Source organism: Sesamum indicum, linkage group LG10 (assembly GCF_026168435.1).
Source record: "Sesamum indicum cultivar Baizhima isolate 11 linkage group LG10, ASM2616843v1, whole genome shotgun sequence".
NCBI classification, from domain to species: domain Eukaryota; kingdom Viridiplantae; phylum Streptophyta; class Magnoliopsida; order Lamiales; family Pedaliaceae; genus Sesamum; species Sesamum indicum.
The window spans coordinates 1,201,785-1,221,436 of NC_142666.1; the positions used below are offsets into that span (position 1 = coordinate 1,201,785).

At 34.0% G+C, this 19,652-nt stretch overlaps 3 protein-coding genes and 1 non-coding gene across 5 annotated transcripts; all 4 read left to right on the plus strand.

Annotated features, from left to right (window-relative positions):
- The first annotated feature begins 3,055 nt into the window (after positions 1-3,055).
- LOC105172852 (transcription factor HHO6) lies at positions 3,056-5,215 on the plus strand. The gene is made up of 5 exons (XM_011094440.3): positions 3,056-3,475; positions 3,611-3,855; positions 3,960-4,347; positions 4,493-4,569; positions 4,670-5,215. The coding sequence occupies exons 1-5, from the start codon at positions 3,250-3,252 to the stop codon at positions 4,934-4,936; spliced, it is 1,203 nt and encodes a 400-aa protein (XP_011092742.1). The 5' UTR covers positions 3,056-3,249; the 3' UTR covers positions 4,937-5,215.
- A 5,077-nt stretch (positions 5,216-10,292) lies between these two features.
- Positions 10,293-13,019, plus strand: LOC105172851 (la-related protein 6C). 2 transcript variants are annotated; one of them, XM_011094438.3, is made up of 10 exons: positions 10,293-10,878; positions 10,973-11,054; positions 11,142-11,236; positions 11,341-11,412; positions 11,507-11,586; positions 11,669-11,753; positions 11,833-11,880; positions 11,965-12,033; positions 12,123-12,257; positions 12,396-13,019. In XM_011094438.3, exons 1-10 carry the CDS (start codon positions 10,531-10,533, stop codon positions 12,612-12,614), a joined length of 1,233 nt encoding a protein of 410 aa, XP_011092740.1. In that variant the 5' UTR covers positions 10,293-10,530; the 3' UTR covers positions 12,615-13,019. The 2 variants fall into 2 exon arrangements, with proteins under 2 accessions (XP_011092740.1, XP_011092741.1); XM_011094439.3 differs by having other exon boundaries at positions 12,135-12,257.
- A 1,393-nt stretch (positions 13,020-14,412) lies between these two features.
- LOC105172850 (ribosome biogenesis regulatory protein (RRS1) family protein) lies at positions 14,413-17,648 on the plus strand. Its single transcript, XM_011094437.3, has 8 exons — positions 14,413-14,619; positions 14,772-14,922; positions 15,252-15,303; positions 15,421-15,549; positions 15,857-15,974; positions 16,888-17,071; positions 17,155-17,268; positions 17,362-17,648. The coding sequence occupies exons 1-8, from the start codon at positions 14,534-14,536 to the stop codon at positions 17,506-17,508; spliced, it is 981 nt and encodes a 326-aa protein (XP_011092739.1). The 5' UTR covers positions 14,413-14,533; the 3' UTR covers positions 17,509-17,648.
- Positions 17,649-19,021: 1,373 nt separating this feature from the next.
- Positions 19,022-19,095, plus strand: TRNAI-AAU (transfer RNA isoleucine (anticodon AAU)). Its single transcript has one exon. It is a non-coding gene; the product is annotated as a tRNA-Ile (tRNA).
- Positions 19,096-19,652: the final 557 nt, after the last annotated feature.

The following is a 19,652-nucleotide window of genomic DNA, read 5'->3' on the forward strand; positions in this document are numbered from 1 at the left end:
AATTATATTTTTTGGATAAAAAGTAATTAATATTATTTTAAAATAATAAAAAATAAATCTAAAATTTACAAAACCAAACAAACCAAACATACTCTATATTTTGGCCCATCTCAAAGATGAGCCAAAATCAAAACCAAACAGACTATATGATTTTAGAAGTTAGGGGTTCGAACCTTGTTATATACGTGAGATGTTGTTTTATTGCATAACAGGTGTTGTCTACTGTAATAATAGGTATTGTTTAGATTTTATTTATTTGATATTATTAATAAGGTGATGATTGTTGTAGTTGTTGTGTTAGGTGTTGATATTTGATAGAAATTATTATAATCGAATTATTTCAATTAATAATAGTCTATCGCTTCAAATAAAAAAAATAAATTTCAAATCTTAATGTTGGTTGCGATATATTTTATAAATATAAATCAACTAAATTATTTAGGGTAAATTATACTGGCACCTACTTAAATTAAGTTAAAATACACAAATATTCCTACTATTTTACAAAATTATAGTTACACCCCTAAGGTTATAGTTGTAATTAAACTACATCTTTTTTTAGAGTAACACACCGATTCAATTAAAACATATTAGTAAGACTAGTAGACAAATTACATTCGATTTCAACAAATAATCAAAGATAAATAAATTATAATAACCCACATAAAGTGAGATTTATAGTTACAAATTCGATGGGACTCGATCCCATGATTTCGAACTTTTTCATGAAACCTCAATTTTAACTTTAATCAGCCCACCTCTTATTTAAATTGAGAACTTATACAAAACAAATATTGCACTAATGTTAATGGGGTGTAGCTGTAATTCTATTAAAAAATATGGATTGGTTGTGTAATATAGTCAATTAGTTAAGTTAATTTTAATGAATGTTGTACTGATAAATAGTAAGAAATTTGAGGGAGATTCTACAAAACGATGGAATCTAACGGCTGAAAAAAGAATAAAAAAATAAAAAAAGAATCAAGGGTGTGGATTTAGTGTAGATTTAGAAGAAATGGGAATCTTTTTCTCTCTCCGGCTCTCGCTTTCCAGTCAGGGGTGAGCAATCCTGCACCCTGTCCCACCAGATAGATTCCTTATCTCTAAGGAGCACATTGGTTGTACCACAGGCATCATCCCTGACTATTGCCAAATGTCATCACCACACTCAACATTTATAAATTTCTCTTTCAATTCATATACCATCATTTTTTACTTAAATAAATACCCCCAATTTAATTTGTATTCAAAATTATAAAATTCATTGATTTATAAACATTTTACTTATTTCAAGATATGCTTAATTTCTAAGAATAATGGGGTTCTAATGATCAAATCTGGCAATATTTTAATTAGCGGCAACAATAAGATGGATATCGATCAGATTTGAAAAGTTAAAACCCAATAAAACATACTTGAACCCATATCTCGAGTTTTGGCATCCATAGTCTAAATATATTTTAGAAAAAAATAAATAATTGAAGTAGCTACATGAATTTTAAGTTAAAGTACATATGTCCTATATGAAATTTAATATAATTATAAATACTTTATTGTTGTTTATAAAATTACAATACCCTCCGATTTCAAAGTTTGTCCAATAATGAGCCCGTTTTGTTAGCCTCCTTTAAATTTTTATTTAATTTTTATAGTGAACTATTCAAAATGTTATTTTTTATAATTATGAATGATAAACTTTTATAGTTATTTAATTTATAAATTAATATATATGTATATATTCTACACACCCTCAAATACATTTCATATTTTTTTAAATAAATATTTCTAAAACAAGAATTTGCTAAACTAAACATGATTCTCTCTAATTCCCATTAATTGCTTAGGTGAATACCCCACCTCTCCTTCTAAAGACTTTCCGGTCATAGGTGAAATCATCCTTTGAGCTTACACCAGGAACGGAGTCAGCTATTGCTTCAACTAAGGCTCATGCTTTCTTGGTCGCACCCTCAGCAAAGGCAGAAGCCCATAACCGTCAGAAAGCGAATCCACACCTCCAGCAAAAGACGATGTTTCAACTGAAACTCCTTCGAACATATATTCTTATGATATTTTAAGTATTTTTTTCAAAACAAGCAAACACCTAATTTCTTTTTTTTTATATTATTATTATTATCATTATTTTAATTTCAAAAAAAATAATTAGTAGCAAAGAAGATGTTAAAAAAATTCAACCCAAGATTTGGAACATGTGGATTACATTGATGCTATCATGTGGATTGTCCTCACCTTGAAAAGGTATCATGTTTTAACAATTTTGTCACAATTCACCAAACCTATGCGCTGTCAACCAAAAATGCATCTTCCCATATTAATTTGACTTTTTACTCCCATATTTCTATACCATTCATTGTCATTTACTATTTGTATTTTTATTTGTTTATTTCTTACCACATATATGTGCCTAGGATTCATGTAAGAAATTTAATATTCTCACCTATGTCTCATAAAAATAAGGATGAATTACTCCTCATGATTTTAGCATTTCTCTAATAATTAGCTCATTTTATTAGTCTCTATTTTAATTTTTATGATAAACTTACGAAAATGTCATGTTAAAAAAGTATGAAAAATAGGTATAATTACCCTAAAGATAATTGCAAAGGTTACTTCTCAATTTACATAAAGTTTGAATGTCAATTATTCAATAAATACTGCGATTCGTAATTAAACAGATCGAGTCAGCTTGAGTTAACATTAGTTGAAATTCATTAGTCCAAAAGTGCAATGGTTACAATAAAAATTTACGAATTATGAATTCAAATTCTACCAATTTGTTGTTTATTTATTTATATATAGTATGATACATGCATATTAAATGGAACATAATACGATGCAGTATAATTTAAAATTGATTTACAATAACAGATTTAAATGGAAAAAATAAAAGAAAAATATCCCTCAAGAGATAAAAGAATCAAAGGTTGGTTTCGACCATTAGATCTTTCAAGCTAAGTAAGAGAGAGAGTGAGATGAAATATGCGACGACGTGAAATAGACTTTTCCCAATTTCATCATAAATAATTATCTGTCTACGGTCCACACACATACACATTGGCCTCACCTCTGTCAAAACTCGGCGTTGTTCAACAGAATCTTCTCGCCTTTCAATCCTTCCTTGTTCCACTGCTTCTCTCTCTCTCATTTCACACTACTCACTTTATATATTATTATATACATACACAGACACGCATCAACAACAGCGAAGATATAATCAACCGCAGGAAGAAAATGGGATCGTTAATCCCGCCGGAGCTCACGTTAGATTGTAGTCGTCCATCGGAAACCTGGGTCCCGAAAACTACCGGTGAGTTTCTTGCTGAGGTTTCGGGGATTCAGAGCGCGTCTGAGAAGGTTTTGAAGCTTGATCGTTACGTTAGTAGGCTGCAGGATGAGATGAAGAAGATCGATGCGTTCAAACGGGAGCTCCCTCTTTGCATGCTCCTCCTCAACGATGGTCTGCTCCCTTTTCCCATTTTTCTTTTTATCCTCACTGATTTAACTTTTTTTTTTTGGAAATGGGTTTTTTGGTTTCCTGGGTTTGTTCTTCATTTTTTTCTGATAAATGGGTTTTGAAATTGGTTGATTGTAGCGATTGCGACAGTGAAAGAGGAGCTAATGCAGTGCAAGAAATCAAATGCGGAGCCAGTGCTGGAAGAATTCATACCGTTGAAGAAAAACAGCGCCGGTGAAGAAAAGGATGAGACAAATGAGGGTGGTAAAGAGAAGGAGATTGTCAACAACAGCGAGAAAATGAATTGGATGAGCTCTGTGCAGTTATGGAACTCCGACAACAACTATAATCTCTCCGACCCAAAACTAGATAGCAATAAAAAGGTGGAAAAAATGGCAGAAAGTTTTTGTTAGTTCTACAACAATTTGGTAGCATCGGTTCTCGTTCAAGCGTACTCATGAATTTCTTTTTCTGTTTTTGTGAGCAGAGAAAGGAAGAAGTGATTAATCGGCCGGCGATGGATGATTTGTTCCCGAGTAGTAAGAACAGGGCAAGAGGGAGGGCGTTTGCGCCTTTCAAGGGATGTCCTAATTTTCCGGTGGTGCCGATGGGGAAGGAAGGCAGAGATGAACTGCCAGGAGCGCCGTCGCTTTCGCTTCGCACACCTGAAATCAACAACTCAAAGGATGAGATTTATTGCAGTGGGTTAAGCTCAAAATCCAGTTCTAGCAGATCAGGATCCTCATCTGCAACTAATGGTCAATCAAGTTTGAAGACCGTGCACCAGCAAACTGCTCGGAAGCAACGGAGATGCTGGTCGCCGGAGTTGCACCGCCGTTTCGTGAATGCCCTGCAGCATCTTGGTGGTGCTCAAGGTTTGAACTCGAGAAAACTAGTTATTTCTTTGAGGTTGCTTGAATTCTTGAAATAGTGCTTGTCCTATAGGAATGATGTAATAATCTGAATGTCTGAACATTTTCTTGTTGCAAATCTGATTCAATTTCGTTCAACCCTATGCAGCTGCTACTCCCAAGCAAATCAGGGAGCTTATGCAAGTCGATGGGCTGACCAACGACGAAGTGAAAAGTCATTTACAGGTGCTTTGATCGCGAAACTTCCTTACTTCATTGAAATTTGGTTTATTCATCTGTTGCAAGAGAACTTAATCCTATGTTTCTCGATGCTGTCTCATTCCAGAAATACCGGCTCCACACGCGAAAAGTTCCTCCGACAACAAACATCTCGACCAATCAGCCTGTTTTGCTGGGAGGTTTGTGGATGTCCCAAGAACAATGTGGTGAATCTTCAAAGCCGAGCAATTCCCAGTCTGGCTCACCTCAGGGCCCGCTTCACTTACCGGGATCATCGAGGGGAACGTCAGTCACTGGGGGCGATAGCATGGTAGACGAAGACGATGAAAGATCAGAGAGCCGCAATTACTTGTCCGGGAGAGATGATGTATAGACATGTCCACCATGAGCTTTTTGCAGATACAGAGAAAGTGATGATACATGGGAGGACTTCTGATCATAATAAACTTTACTATACAGTAACATAGAGAAATATGCTGAGGCAGTGTGTGTGTGTGTGTGCGTGTCTGAAATTTTTGTAGGATTAGATGATGAATTTAGATCCTCTGCGGTTTTCTTGAATTGAGTTATGATTTGTTCTGGTGTTGAGACATAAGGAACTTCAGGTTTTAAGTCCATTTCTTGAAGTGATGAGTTACAATTTCCTGGTAAATTAGTTCACTATATTACCTAAACAACATCATATGACATCTGCCCATGGTCAGTGTTTAGAACTTCTACTGTAGCACTTCTGTCAGGAGAATTCTTGTTGGTAGACATTTCAGGTTTTAGCCTTCTTCCTATCCAAAAGTTTGCGAGTCCGATTCTCTTACTGTGTTGTCCTGTCCGTAGTGATGACCGGAGTCGAGACTATGTCAATTTTTATATACAAAAAACGGTACAACTCCCCCAACTCATTGTGCATAAATTAAGTTATCTTGTTTCTTTGGACAAAAGAATGAAGAGGAGGATGATAATGGGTACGTGGAAGATATGAGAATGGTGAGGTTATGATGCCTTTTAAGATAGGGAAAGACCAAACGTTAGCTTTTGTCTATCACAAGAAATGTCGTACTCGTACGTGGTCCACGTCCAACACATCATCTCGCCTATTCCTTTGTCGAATCCTATTACTTATGACCACTCTTTCATTCTCCCATAAACACACCCTCAAAAATTCGATCACACACGCATTTTATCAAGCAATACGTGAGCAAGAATACATAACTACATTCACACAGCATTTCAGTTTCATGGAAGTGAAGCATTCAACAGCAACCCCTTTTCTCTATTTTGTTGAATCGGAAGAAAGGTGATGATGTCTGGGCAGGAAACGAATAGAATGATGATGATGATGATTTTTTCTTTAAACTTCTCAAAAAGGTTGATCAGAAAGTATTCTACAGACAAGATCTGTCTTATCGCCTCTAAGATTGCTGTCCCATTATTTATTGCCGCCGCTTCATTAAATTAATCAACCGGTGGGAGATGAGGCCACCGTTTTAGGTTTTACATTTGCTTGCTTGCTTGACAATTAACCCTAATCTTTTAAATAAATAAATACATTTACATATCTCGATATTCTTTTTATACAAATCACTTATCTCTCTTGAAAAATAATAGAAATCATTATCCGATAATTTTTTTCCGCTAAATCATTATCTGTTTACATAAATCATTCTCATTTTTTAAAAACTTACAAATACATCCAAAAAAAACATAAACATTATTCACATACAACCCAAAATATATCAATATTTACAAATTATTTTGATTTTTAGCTGTCAGAATAATTTTTACAACAAATATAAATAATTTATATAAATAAATGGTAAATTAAAAAATGTTAATGTAGTTGTCCCGTTTATTAAATGAAGCATTATTATACCCACATAATATAATAAGTTGTACGTTCTTGGTAAAGTTTGGACTCATAATATTTTAATTAAAAAAAAAAACTAGTGATTTTAATTAATTATTAGAGTAGTGTTGTTATCCGTGATTGGTTGACAAAATGAAGAATAGTAGTATAGTAGTAGTGCAAGGGGATTGGAGGATTTGAAGGTTGTTTGTGGGTATGTATGTGTCTGTTCTTGCAACTAAAGGCAAACAAATGTTTTGGGAATCAAAGGTTTAAAATATTGTTGGCAACCCAAATGCTGGAAATGGAATCTGGTGAAAGAAAACAATGTAAAGAATGGTTGACAGATAGACAAAAGAGGAGAATCTTGATTTGTTCAATGTTCAAACTTGAGAACCTCTGTCCCAGAAACCTGCTGCTTTTTCTTAATTCCCCCTTTTTTCGTTTTTTGGGTCAATCCCATCATTATTATTACTTAGTTTAATTGCCATTTAGTCCCTACAATGTTGCCTCTCTTTTTACACTATGACTTTTGATTAAATGTCCCATTCCCAATCTTGACCCCTTTACATGGATGGCCCTCTTCAAAAGGCACCTCTACTTTGAAATATTGTAAAAGAAACCCTATTTGTATATAGGGTTAATTACATTTACCATCCACCAAGTATACTTTATATTACAAACAACCCTCTAAACTTTGACGATGTCAATTATTCCATTCGACTGACGTTGACGTGGTTTTTTTTATTTTTTTAATCGACACATAAAATTTGTGCTCTTTCTGTAAAAAGAAATTTAATGCAAACGTACCTTGTTTTAGTCAAATAAGACAGAGAAATTGCATTTAAATACAAAATATATTCGATTTATTTTCACTAATAATAAAAAAATAAATTATATTGTATTATAAATTTTTGTGGGTCTAACCAAATCATAAGTATAATTGACTGCAAGAACCATAAAATGAGCATTGCATTTTTCACTTTTTTTTTTTTTTTTAAATGGCACTTAGAGCACCTTTTCTTGGAGCTTAAAAGGTCAATTACTTGGAAGAAAATTGCAGAGTTGAAGCCTATAACCTAACAAGCTATGTATCCCACTTGTCAAAATTCTTGCAATCCCTTGTGATGTTTATCCAAAGTGCTTCCAAACAGTCCCTTTCACAAACCAAATAATGGAGAAAGAATCTTCAAGAGAAATCTCCATTACCCCCCTCCCCCCCCCCACTAAAGAAAAATAAATAAAAAAATTTAAAAAAAGGGTAGAACCAACTAATTAGCTTTTCATACAACTTAAGGGATCTTTTTTCTTTAAAAAAAAAAAGAAAAATAATGGTTCTATAATTGATTAGATTCCAATTTCAAATTCAGCCAAAAATTCCGGAATTGTGAATTTGATTATTGGAATAGAGAATCTGATACTATGCAACATATGGAAGAGTTTGTTCAATGTGTGTCAACAATATTCCTTCCAAACTTTAACCCATAATTGCTATGCCCACACAAGGGCATATAAGACATTTTAACAACTTTTTAATTTATAAAATACTTCTCTCATAATTTTAATTAAACTTTATAAACTTCCAACTATAATGCTCCTCATTTGAACGGAGTCAACATCATTATTTAGATTTCAATTAAAGTCGTTTTGTACCTATTGCTAATTTCATTGGTGAAATTTTTAATCTACCGATATGGAGTTCATGAAATGTTTTGAAAAAAAATAATTTTATAAGAAATTTATTTCTTGAACTTACTGTGAAAACACAAAACCTATTCAGTAAAGGACAGACGCAATCCTAACATTCTAAGTAAAATAAGAATAGGGCGTATGGATAATTATCACGATATTTATTAAGTCCGAATGGGGCTTGTCAATGGACGGGTATCCCCCTACCTGGGACTGAACAAATACCTCAGGATGCATAATGAGCAGAGTTGGGCTAGCCCAACCCAGGATCGAATTGAACCAATAAACAAATGAGTTAGGTTGGCCCAAGATCACCTAGTCCTACGTCGGGCATATTGAGCCTTTTTTATTTTTTTTAATAAAAATAATGCTGGCATATAAGTTTCATTTTATCTGCTGAACTAACTACTCTAGTAACTTTTTATAATTTTGAAACTCTAAAAATTATTATCTTTATTGTTTTGCTTCTAAATTTTCTTGTTTATTTTTTTCAAAGTTTACTTTAAATTCTTGTTGAATTATTATCATCTAAGTTTAATATTATAAGCTTGTTCGTCAAATTATTATATAATCTTAACTATCATTATGATTTTTTGAGTGATTTCATTTACTATTTATTTTACTTCATAATATAACCATAAATTTAAATAAATACTCAAAAAAATTATATTAAATAATAAAAAAAATAGTCACATTGCCCAAAATCACAATCAGACCGATCATAAAACAGTAGATGGTTGGTCCCATGCCGGGCTTTTCTGGGCTAGTTTGAGCTTGGTCGACCACTGTGCATCTTGACAAATACCCATATAAATTTTTACATACATTACCCGATAAAAATAACTATAAAGTCTTACCCGAATTATACTTAAAAGAATTGGGTAGAGTTGGATTTTAACCATTTTGAATTTTTAAATTCTTTTACAATATGTTTAAAAAATAAAAATTCTCAAAGTTTAAATTTACATTCAAGTCAAATAATGTTTGTTACTAAAGTAACTTATTAGTGGATTTTCATGATGCGTCGATAGATAAAATAAAACTAATTACTTAAATTTCAATAGGTGCAGATTGATACATCATTGAAATTTAAATAATGAACTTGATTTCGTCTGAATGACAAATTAATATTAATAAAAATTTAAATAAGAATCTTATATTTAAATAATTGAGACAAGTTCAAAGTAAGAAGGAAGACATAAGAGTTGGTAAAATAAATAAAATTAAGTATGATATATGTAACTTTGATTTAGACCTCTCAAGTGTCATTTGAATTTGGATTTGCATTCAATTTTAATTTGATGAATTTTTAATAATTTGAGTTCAAATATATTTTATTTATTCCACATATTACTCAAATTTCACTAAATTAATTTTCGTCCATATCCTTTATTTCCTAAAATGTCATGTTAAAATTTTTGATTAATTTAATCATTAAATTAATTTTGAGTAATTACGGAATCAATATGAAAAGCTCTAGCATATTTGGTCAAAATTTTAATACGTAATGAATATAAATATAATATGTAAAGAAATAATTATATACTATTCATTTTTTTAAAATATTAAATAAATTTAGTTGATTGATTTACTAAAAATTTATAAATTTAATAATTTTTAAATTAATGGATAAATGAATGTTTTTGGACGTTAAACTATATCAATACCCATAAAAATTTTAAAATATAAGCCGTTACTCATAGTCATGGACATTTTAGAGTATTGGACCCTACCCATATCCACTCATTTATTATATATTTTTATTTTATATTAATTATTAAAATTTTAAATTATCTGATAGTTGAAGAAAATTATAAATACATTTTTGTTAAAAATATTTTGAGCTTATCAATCTAGCATAATAAAATAAATTATTTATTTTTATTATAATAAAAAATTTAAAAAAAGTCGAACTCGAGCTCGAGCTCGGGCTTGCTTGTTTACACTTTATGTATAGATATAAAAATTATTTTTTAATATAGATAAGGTAATACCCTACACAAAACCAAACAAAGCAAATTGGGCTTTAGCGGGGCGAGGCCCAAGGCCACATAACCTAATCCTTCTAAAAGGGCGTAGGGCAAGTACACGTGCACACGAATTTTTCCACAAACCTCAAAAAGATTTGGTCAAACCTGCGAATACCCATCATGTGTAAGAACGCAACACCACCAACTTCTCACACAAGAGTGGAATGTGGAAACAATCAACTCATCTCAACATATACCACACTACAATTCAGGAAAAAACAACCATTTTCAACTCCACCCCACATTCCCTAAACCATTGCATTCCTCGAGTTTAAAACAGTCACCAAGCTCGACACTTTTTCCATTCTCGAGTTTTTTATTAAAAAAAAAAAAAAAAGAAAGACCAACCGAACCACATTCGTATTAACAAACGAGAGCGAGTTCTGACACGATCAGAGATCATCGAAAATGGCACAGGTGAGCGACAAAGACATGGATGCCACTAGGGAAAACGAGATGGATACGAACAACAACAATAGGTCGTTCAAGTTCAACGTGGCCGCACCCGAGTTTGTGCCCACGTTGGCACATACCACGGCGACTCAGGTCCCTATAACTGGTTATTTCTACCCGTGTTTCCAATACATCGATGGGACTAGTGGGAATTGGATCTACGTTGCTGAACAAGACATTACGTTACCGTTGGTCCATTCCAAGCCCAATGGGAAGGCTGGCGCGGACACGGACCAAACCAATCACACGCAGACTAAGGAAATTGCCTTGTCTGATGAACTTAAGCAAAAGATCATCAAACAGGTCCTCTCTTTTTCTTTTTATTTATATATTTTTTGAATTATATTTATGAAATTAATCCTGACTATACATATATGGGGTTATAAATGTGTGACAGGCAGAATATATGTTCAGTGATATGAGCATGCTAGCCAATGAAACTCTTGTCAAACATGTGAACAAAGATCCAGAAGGCTATGGTACTTGGGATTCTTGAATATTTTTCCTTAATTCATGATATTGTCTTCCATTCTTACAATGTAAAAAACATTTTTGATTCTCGACAGTTCCAATAAACTTCGTTTCGACTCTGAAGAAACTCAAATCGCTTAACGTTAACAATCAAATGGTGGCGCAGGCTCTTCGCTCCTCTACGAAGCTCGTGAGTCCTTTGAGATTATAAATGCCATCAGTTTTCTTGATTTCTTGCGTTGGATTGACACTTTTTTGTCTGTTTGTTTGTTTTCCTTAAAAACGTGTTTGTAGGTCGTAAGCAGCGATGGCAAGAAGGTGCGACGCAAGAATCCCTTTACCGAGAAAGAAAAAGAGGACCTGCAGGTATGTTCATCAGCCAACAAATTCTTTGGTTTTTGATAAATTTGCTAAGAATCATAACGTAGGTTTTCTTTTCTGCTGGTCATATTTCTTACAGATGAGAACTGTAATAGCTGAAAATCTGCCTGATGATCACTCTCATCAGAAGATTGAGAAAATGTTCAACGTTGTCGGAAGGTTGGTGCACTACACCATTTTGGATTTCTATTACTCCCTACATCCTTACTGATTACGGCTACGTATGTATGTCGATGTGCAGTATCAGGTCGATACGTATATGCCAACCGCAGGATCACAATTCTTCATCACGATCTTCTAAGGGTGATGTAGTAATCAGCAACAAGGTACAAGAATTCACAATTTCGCTTTCAAGAATGTCTTTTCTATTCATTTGTTGCTTATTTAATTTGCTTCTCCTTGAAGCTGCATGCACTGGTAGAGTATGAGAATGCTGAAACAGCTGAGAAAGCAGTAAGATTTTCGCCCAAATGAGAGTAATTCTGTAGCTTTAGGCTTTATTTTCGTTCCTAATCTTGTTAATATGGACCCCCTTAGGCTGAGAAGCTGAACGACGAAAGGAACTGGCGAAAAGGCATGCGAGTGAGGCTTATGCTTAGGCGTTCGGTAGGTTAAACTCAGTCATAGCACTTGAATTTCAAGGATATACGCGTTTCTTTCAAGCTTTTTCACCATGAACGTTTGACATTGTTAAGGTTAATCTGCAGCCCAAGTCTGTGCTGAAGAGCCGGAAGTCTGAGTTTGATGTGTGTCTAGACGATGATGGACTGTCGACACACCAATCACACGAAGATGCCTCCGGCCGGCTCAGCACCTCAGAAGCAACTGATGTAAGTTGGTCGCTTCCTAGTTTTGATTACGATCCACAACAGAAACTGCTTATTATTATGTATACTTAAAACGTCGTTAACGTTTCTCCTAATCGTAACTAAGCCAGTGTATGTATATTCTCTATTGTTACAAACTAGTCTGAGGAAAATTCAGCTATCTTAAAGAGAAGTTGGTCTAGAAATAGAGGGAAATCGAAGCATCGTCCCCAGCTTCAAGGGGCACGTAGCCTGCCTACTCCATCATCCAACGGGGGCCTGTCGTGCCCCGGCCTGCAGCCTGCGAAAGGACCAAGAATGCCGGACGGAACCAAGGGCTTCACTATGGGCAGGGGAAAGCCGATGGCCGTCTCAATCTAGTTAAAACCATGGGGGAACCAAGGATGTGTTTGTTCCTTGGGAGATAGATGGGCAACGACGGTGTATCATGTGATTTTCATAGGTCCTTCTTGCAGTCAGAGGCTATCGTTTGATATGTTTTTTTGTACTATGCTTTTTGAACAATTAAGGTGGTCAGTAATGTTGATTTAGATAGGAGATTAAAAACATTCAGGATTTTGCATGATTATACGTCAGAAATTCATGTCATGGAAGAGTTATGATCTCTATTTCTTTGTTTTTAATTTTTTGGGCTGACTTATGTACCTTGATAGTACTTTTTTTTTTTTTTTTCCATTATATGAAAATGTATCTTTTTCTCTTTTTGTAATAATGTATAATTTGTTTGGATGTTTGGTTCTATTTATTAGCAACTATTTGAATTAATAGGGTAGGGGTTGGATGGTCCTCGTAATCATCAATGGATTGTTCTAAAGGAAAAATTGCGACCAGCAAGTTAGTACGGTCTTAAGGTTATTAAATCGGATAAAATTAGCAAATCAACTGTGCAAAACATGCATGAGTACTACTAATAGGAGAAATACATTGAACAGGTCTAAAATATTCTCAAACACTGCAGGGGTCTAAATCTTTTTTAAGAGACCTTTGTTCTAGGGGCAAGTTGGTCTGCCGAACGAAGATAAATGCAAAGCAGTACTAGTCGAACAAGGTTGGGAAGGAGACTTGCATAATGTTTGGATTTGTTTTTTGAGTGTTTTGTTGTATTTTGTGGAGATAGAGAGAGAAAAATAAAGATAAATAAGTGTGTGTTAGAGATAGTATGTATGTTTGGATTTATTTTTTAAAATAATTTAAAATAAGTATTGTATGTTTAATGTTGTGTTTTGGGAGACAAAAATTATTGTTAATTGTCAATTCATAGTCAAATAATGTCTTTTTTATATATATTTATGTATATATATACGTATTTATTTATGCTAAAACAGTTTAAAATACTTAGATAAGGTATTTCTGAATGATGGCAAACATTGAGTATGTTTTAACTCATCCTAGAGATAACTTGAAAATGAAAACAAACATAGTGTTGGCTCTAAGGAGGATCTAATAAGGTATACCATAAGCGACCAACACCCCTCACAGTTGGGAATATTGGCAAATGACAGTGGCCATGTTAGGACTGGATGTCGAGGAGCTACAAAGAAATGGACTGGTCGCTCTGCACAAGAGTTCGTCATTTGCAACAAAAATTATTATTGAAATTGTGAATCAAAATTTTAAACTTTGAGATTTGTCGAAGTATAATGGGAACAAAGACCCACAAGGTGGGTATTTTTAACATCACCTTTACAGTACAAGGGCAAAATGAAATTAATGCTTAATTATATTTTGATCATATTAATTAATATTATTGCATGACAATTTTGTTAGTAATATTTTTTAATATTGTCTTTGATTGGATAGATTTTGAATACGATATTTCAAATTTATAGTAATAAAATTTTCGGACTTGTTTGTATACTTTCTATATTACAAAAGATTTTAAATTTTTGAAACTATTTTTGTTGCACTTTGATGTACTTCAAAACTATCTAATATGGACTTGTTTTTTTTTAAAAGGAGTTAATGATTAATATTTTGTTCTTATCTTAGTTATGTTTATATTACTGTTTTACCCCTAAATTAAATCAAACATTTTATTGAAAATAGATCAAATTAAATTAGACAGTCATTTTTCGATGGGTAATAATGTAATTATACAGAACAAACATCCATGCGGTTTTTTCCTTGTGGATTAGCTATCCCACGACATCGTTCTGTCGTTCCTTAAACCCTGGCTTGGCCTATCGTCTTTCTAAACCCTAATTCCCTTCTTCGCATACCATATTTTCACCCACCGGCTTATTCCGGCACTCGCCCGCGCGCCGCCGTAAGATAAAGAGATGGCGGAATCGCAGTACGAGGTAGATCTGGGCAACCTCATGGCGTTTGACCCACATCACCAATTCGTTTCTCCCCCGTCTTCCAGGTGTTTTTTCTCTTGTCTCTTCTTATTTCAATCTGATTTGTGTTCGGTTCATGGACGAGTTGGAAAATTTATTCTGCAGTGGTTTTTCGTAAGTGGAATAAACTTTTGTTTTGTAATTCATATCCTATGATTATGGAGTACTTCTTTGACAGGGAGGAGGTTGTAAAGGAAGCTATTGAACAGGGCACCAAATTAGTCCAAGCAATTGCTGATGCCCTTTTCAGCTTGCCTTCGACAGAAGACCTTGACGGGCCCATTGTCAAGTTGCCTGCTCCTACTACCAAATTGCCCAGAGCAAAGCCAGTAAGCTCTTTCGTTGTTTCTCTCTTAGAAGTTTAATAGGGCACACGAATTTCAAAATGGGCTGGGACGGGTGGGGGTGGGAGGTAGGAGGTGAAGAAGACGGAGGACAAAAGATTCATGTAAGGAGATTTTGTTGAGCTTCCGTACTTAGACTTGCACAAATTGCTCTGGTATTATGATTGGTGATTGTTTTCTTGTGAGGAGAGTATGCTCAAAATACCAGTTTCTTAGTGACTTGGTGATCTTTTCTGATGTGTCCTATGCAAGATTTTACTCTAGATTTTTAGTTGATTGATCATCTAAATTGTCTTTGTCTGTGTGCCTTTCAGCTTCCAAAGCCTAGGCCTCCAACTAAGTGGGAGTTGTTTGCTGAAAAGAAAGGTTTGTTTGCACCTGTTTAGGAAAATAAATTTATTTTGTTTATTTCTGATAAATTCTGAGGCATGACCTGATGGATGGTATAATGGGTTTAACTTGCCCCTTTGAAATATCGCGCAGGTATACAGAAGCGCAAGAAAGAAAAACTAGTCTTTGATGAGCAAACTGGTACTTGGAAACGGCGTCATGGCTATGATCGTGTAAATGATGACAACGATATACCTATCATTGAGGCCAAGTCCACTGATGGTATAATATTTAGTGTCCTTGCTTTTTCTATTGCAGTCAAATAATTCTTTGGTTATATGGATGGCATTACTTGTGCAATGCCTACGTGAAAATGTTACTTTTCGGGTTTATTTACCTAAATGTATTGGCTAATTATATTAAACTTTCTATCTTGAGTGTAATAAAGCTGGAAAATGAATAGAATTTTGGACCTGTTATGGATGTGTTAATTGTATGCTTTACTTTTGAGGATGATTCAAGCAATTTACTTTGTGTTAACCATTGACTGTATCATGAGTCTGCATTTACAAGGCCGTTACTTCTCCAGAACCAGGAACAGATCCTTTTGCTGAGAGGCGTAAAGAGAAGAAAAGCAAAGTTGAAAAACAGGAGAAAAATCGATTGCAAAACCTAAAACAAGCGGCGAAAGCTGGTGCCTTGCCAAGGTGTTCTTTTTCTCCTCTTCCCTTAAATTACTGGAAGGGTTCCTGTACTAAAGCGAATATCCTTTGTTCCAGTAATTTTTGGTATTCTATATTTGAATTTCGAAATGTGGAATGTCTACCTCGTAGAAATAAAAGAAGATCAGTAGTGCAATTTGGTGACTGTACTTCTTGAAATCCGATTAACGTGCAGCCTTCACTTATCTTTTGGACCAAAAGACATCCTTCACTTTTGGATGAGGTTCATCTGAAAGGATATTAGAGACATAGGTCTTGTGGTCTGTCAAATTACCCTGAGGTCAATGAATATAGATCTCTAGAATGGCCTGATTGGTTGAATGAAGTGTTGATTGCTAGGCAAGTGAGACTGGGATGAAAGGGATCTTGGATGCTAGACCAGCCAAAAGAAGCCACTCTTGGTTGAAGCTCCATTTGTGGAAGAGGGTTGAGACATTAGCCAGTTGCTATTTGGAAAGCCCTTAGACCTGCTTTTATTTCATTGATCTACAGATTGGGCAGACACTGCTAGTGAATGGAATGAAGACTAGGGGGATGTCTTTTGATGAAGTGCTACTGGCCTACTGATGCACGCATGGACCTATCACTAACATTGGTTCATTTTGTATTTTACATCTGACTTGAATTTTAGCACAATGATATGTTGTTACCATAGAAATTGATTTCAAGTAGTGGAGCGATCCTTGCACTTGGTCAGTTCTTGATTGTTTCTTTTTCTTATAACTGATGAAATTGTTCCTTCGTAATATCCTGAGTTTCAGTGTATCTCTTCTGCTCTCATCTGAATTTGTATGCATGTGTGCTTTACATGAATTTATTGTATTATCTATAGCATAGCAAAATGCATTTGAGGTTTCCCAATTAGTTCAAATTTACTGAACACGTGAATGCTTTGCAGCCATGTTCAACTTGCTGCCACTGCTTTACCTATAACGGGAAGCCAAGCAATGCCTAAGAAAGTTAGCAAGGATGAGTTACAAAATGTTGCTGGAATGGCAGCTATTTCAACGGCTAGTGGGGGAAAGTTTGACAAGAAATTGCCGGGGGAGAAGCCCCCAAAGCATGAAAAGAAGTATCGGAAGGTCGTGCAGTCACCCTTGAAAGTACATATTTTTCCCAGTTCAATAGTAAGGATTTCACTGATTTTCAAATTATGTCCCTGCAGTTCCTACCGGCTGTAGAAGGATCAGGAATGGGTGCCTTGGAGAAACAGCAAACTGAGAAAGTTTTGAACCAGTTGATCTCCAAGAACTCTCATGAGATACTCAATGTAGAAAAGGTGTGCCTTTCTTCCTTGTAGTGGATAACCTTTTTTCCTCAAATATATGAGCTTTATTTGTCATTTAATTTGTATGGTTTTGCTGGAATGTAGGCTGTGAACATGTATAATGTGAAGAGGGAGAAGAAGCAAAGAAAACAAGGGGGACAGTTGTCAACTTCAAGCAAGTTGAAGGCCAACAAGAAATCTTTCAAGAAATCATCGAAAAAAGGGTCCTCAAATAAAGGCAAATCAAAATAAGATCATATAGGACAATGGTAATTTTGTCAGGCTTTAGTTGTTTAAGCTGGAAAAATTGATGCTAGCACTGATCAACTTTATACTTTGTATTTTTCTTTAATATTTTTGGTATGAGTATATCACCTCTCATCTTTTATGTACTTCTGTTTGCTATGAGTACAGCACCTCTTAATTTAGAAACTAAAAGTTTTCCTGCCGATTCAGCCAATTTCTGTGTTCAAACATAATTAGCACAAATGTGAACTTTGTGTAAACTGTCAGAGGGATGATGAAAATTGCATTTGATTTTGAAATAGGGTGAATTATATGTCTCTGGAATTAACCGCTTTCTAACAAATATTCCTCTACAATGGGCTTCACAAAGGGTATTTATTAGATGGGTCAGCTCTTAATTTAAGGGGATGTTTATAATTTTTTAAATTTGTAATACGAAAAGAAATCCGTTGTAATTTATCCTTTTGAAACATGAGCTTTTGAAACATGAGCTGTTTGTCTGTGGAGGATTTGGCAGCATCTTATTTTTGTGAGTCAAATTTTAGGTTTATAGATAAGTAACTAAGATATAACTAAAAGTTCTTTTTTTTTTTTTTTTTTGAGAAGTAACTAAAAGAACGTTGAATATCTTTTCAAATAGATACTGAAGATGACAAAAAGATTATCTGTGTGATGAAATCACAACAACATACGACTCCAATAACTGGTCGAAAGATTGACATTTTCTTATGACAGTCCATAACTGAATTGTTGTTGGAAATTTAGTTATATTTTAAAATTCTTAAATACTTCTCTTTACATTAGAGTTTGTAGATAAAAAATTGCGGACTAAAGTAGAGCAAGAATAATTTCAAAATGGCCTGGACTTAGAAAACCCCAAGTTCCTACATATGGATAAGGGAAGAGGTTTTAAATTTAAAGTGGTAGTCTTGATATAACTATATTAAATTATTATAATTTCAAAAATGTCTTTCGACATTTTGATTCCTGTTAAAATTAACTACCCAATCAAATTTCTTTAGAAAATTAATTTCATGTACTAAAAAAATAAATTTACTCTTATTTTGTTTAAGTTTACTTTCAATTGAAAGTATTTTATTTTGCATATATACATAGCCATCTTTATCAACATAACATATATTGCATAAAGTGTTAGCTTTTAGTTTAATTTGAGTAAAACATATATTGATAGTTAATGCATTAAAAAAAAGTTATTGGACCCTTTTTGTATGTGACGTTGTAAGATAGTAATAAGTTTTAATGTAAAGGAATAAATTATGAGCTTTAATAAAATAAAAATTATGTGTGTAGGTACTGCATGCTACGATATTCAGTATTAACAGAGAAAAGAAGGTTTAGGATTTATGGAGGTGGACAAAAGACTGAGAAGAAAATGGAGCAAGAGAGCTTGGAAAATGTATAATTCATAAAGTGATTGGATGAACGGTTTATATGGGGTATATTGCGAATTCAGGAGAAAGAAGTGATTTATAAAATAATTGGAAAAGCATGCATATATGGCTTATTAGCTCAGTTGGTTAGAGCGTCGTGCTAATAACGCGAAGGTCGCAGGTTCGAGACCTGCATGGGCCAAATAGCTATTTTGATGTTTCGGATTTCATATGAATAATGTTTATTCTCCACATATTCTGCAAATGTTGGCTATTGCTCCATTTAATTCCTCTGGAGTGTGATAGCATGTAGAGATTGGATAACATGTATTACAAGAACCTCATGGACAACAACGCCCTTCTTCAACCTAAAACTTTTATACCCAATCACTGGTCACTGCTGCAATGCTTAAGTTAAGGACTATACTGCTCATCCATTTCTCTTCTCAACGCATTTAATTTATTAAGACATTAATATAATCATGCAATTACAACTTATATATATAATATATAATTCAATGTGATAGATTAAATGGAACGAGCTTTGTTTTCTCATTTGATAGGAAAGGTTGGGATCAGATCGATTTATATACGAACCTGCTTGTAATAATACGTTCAGTATAATTATAATTTTATTATGAGAAGCTGCTTCAGCAGATTTTTCATTTTGGTGGGATTGGAGTGACGAACTCACTATTCCGATAATAACTACGACTCAAATTGGATATCTCAGATAATGGGCTCGTGTATTTGTAATTT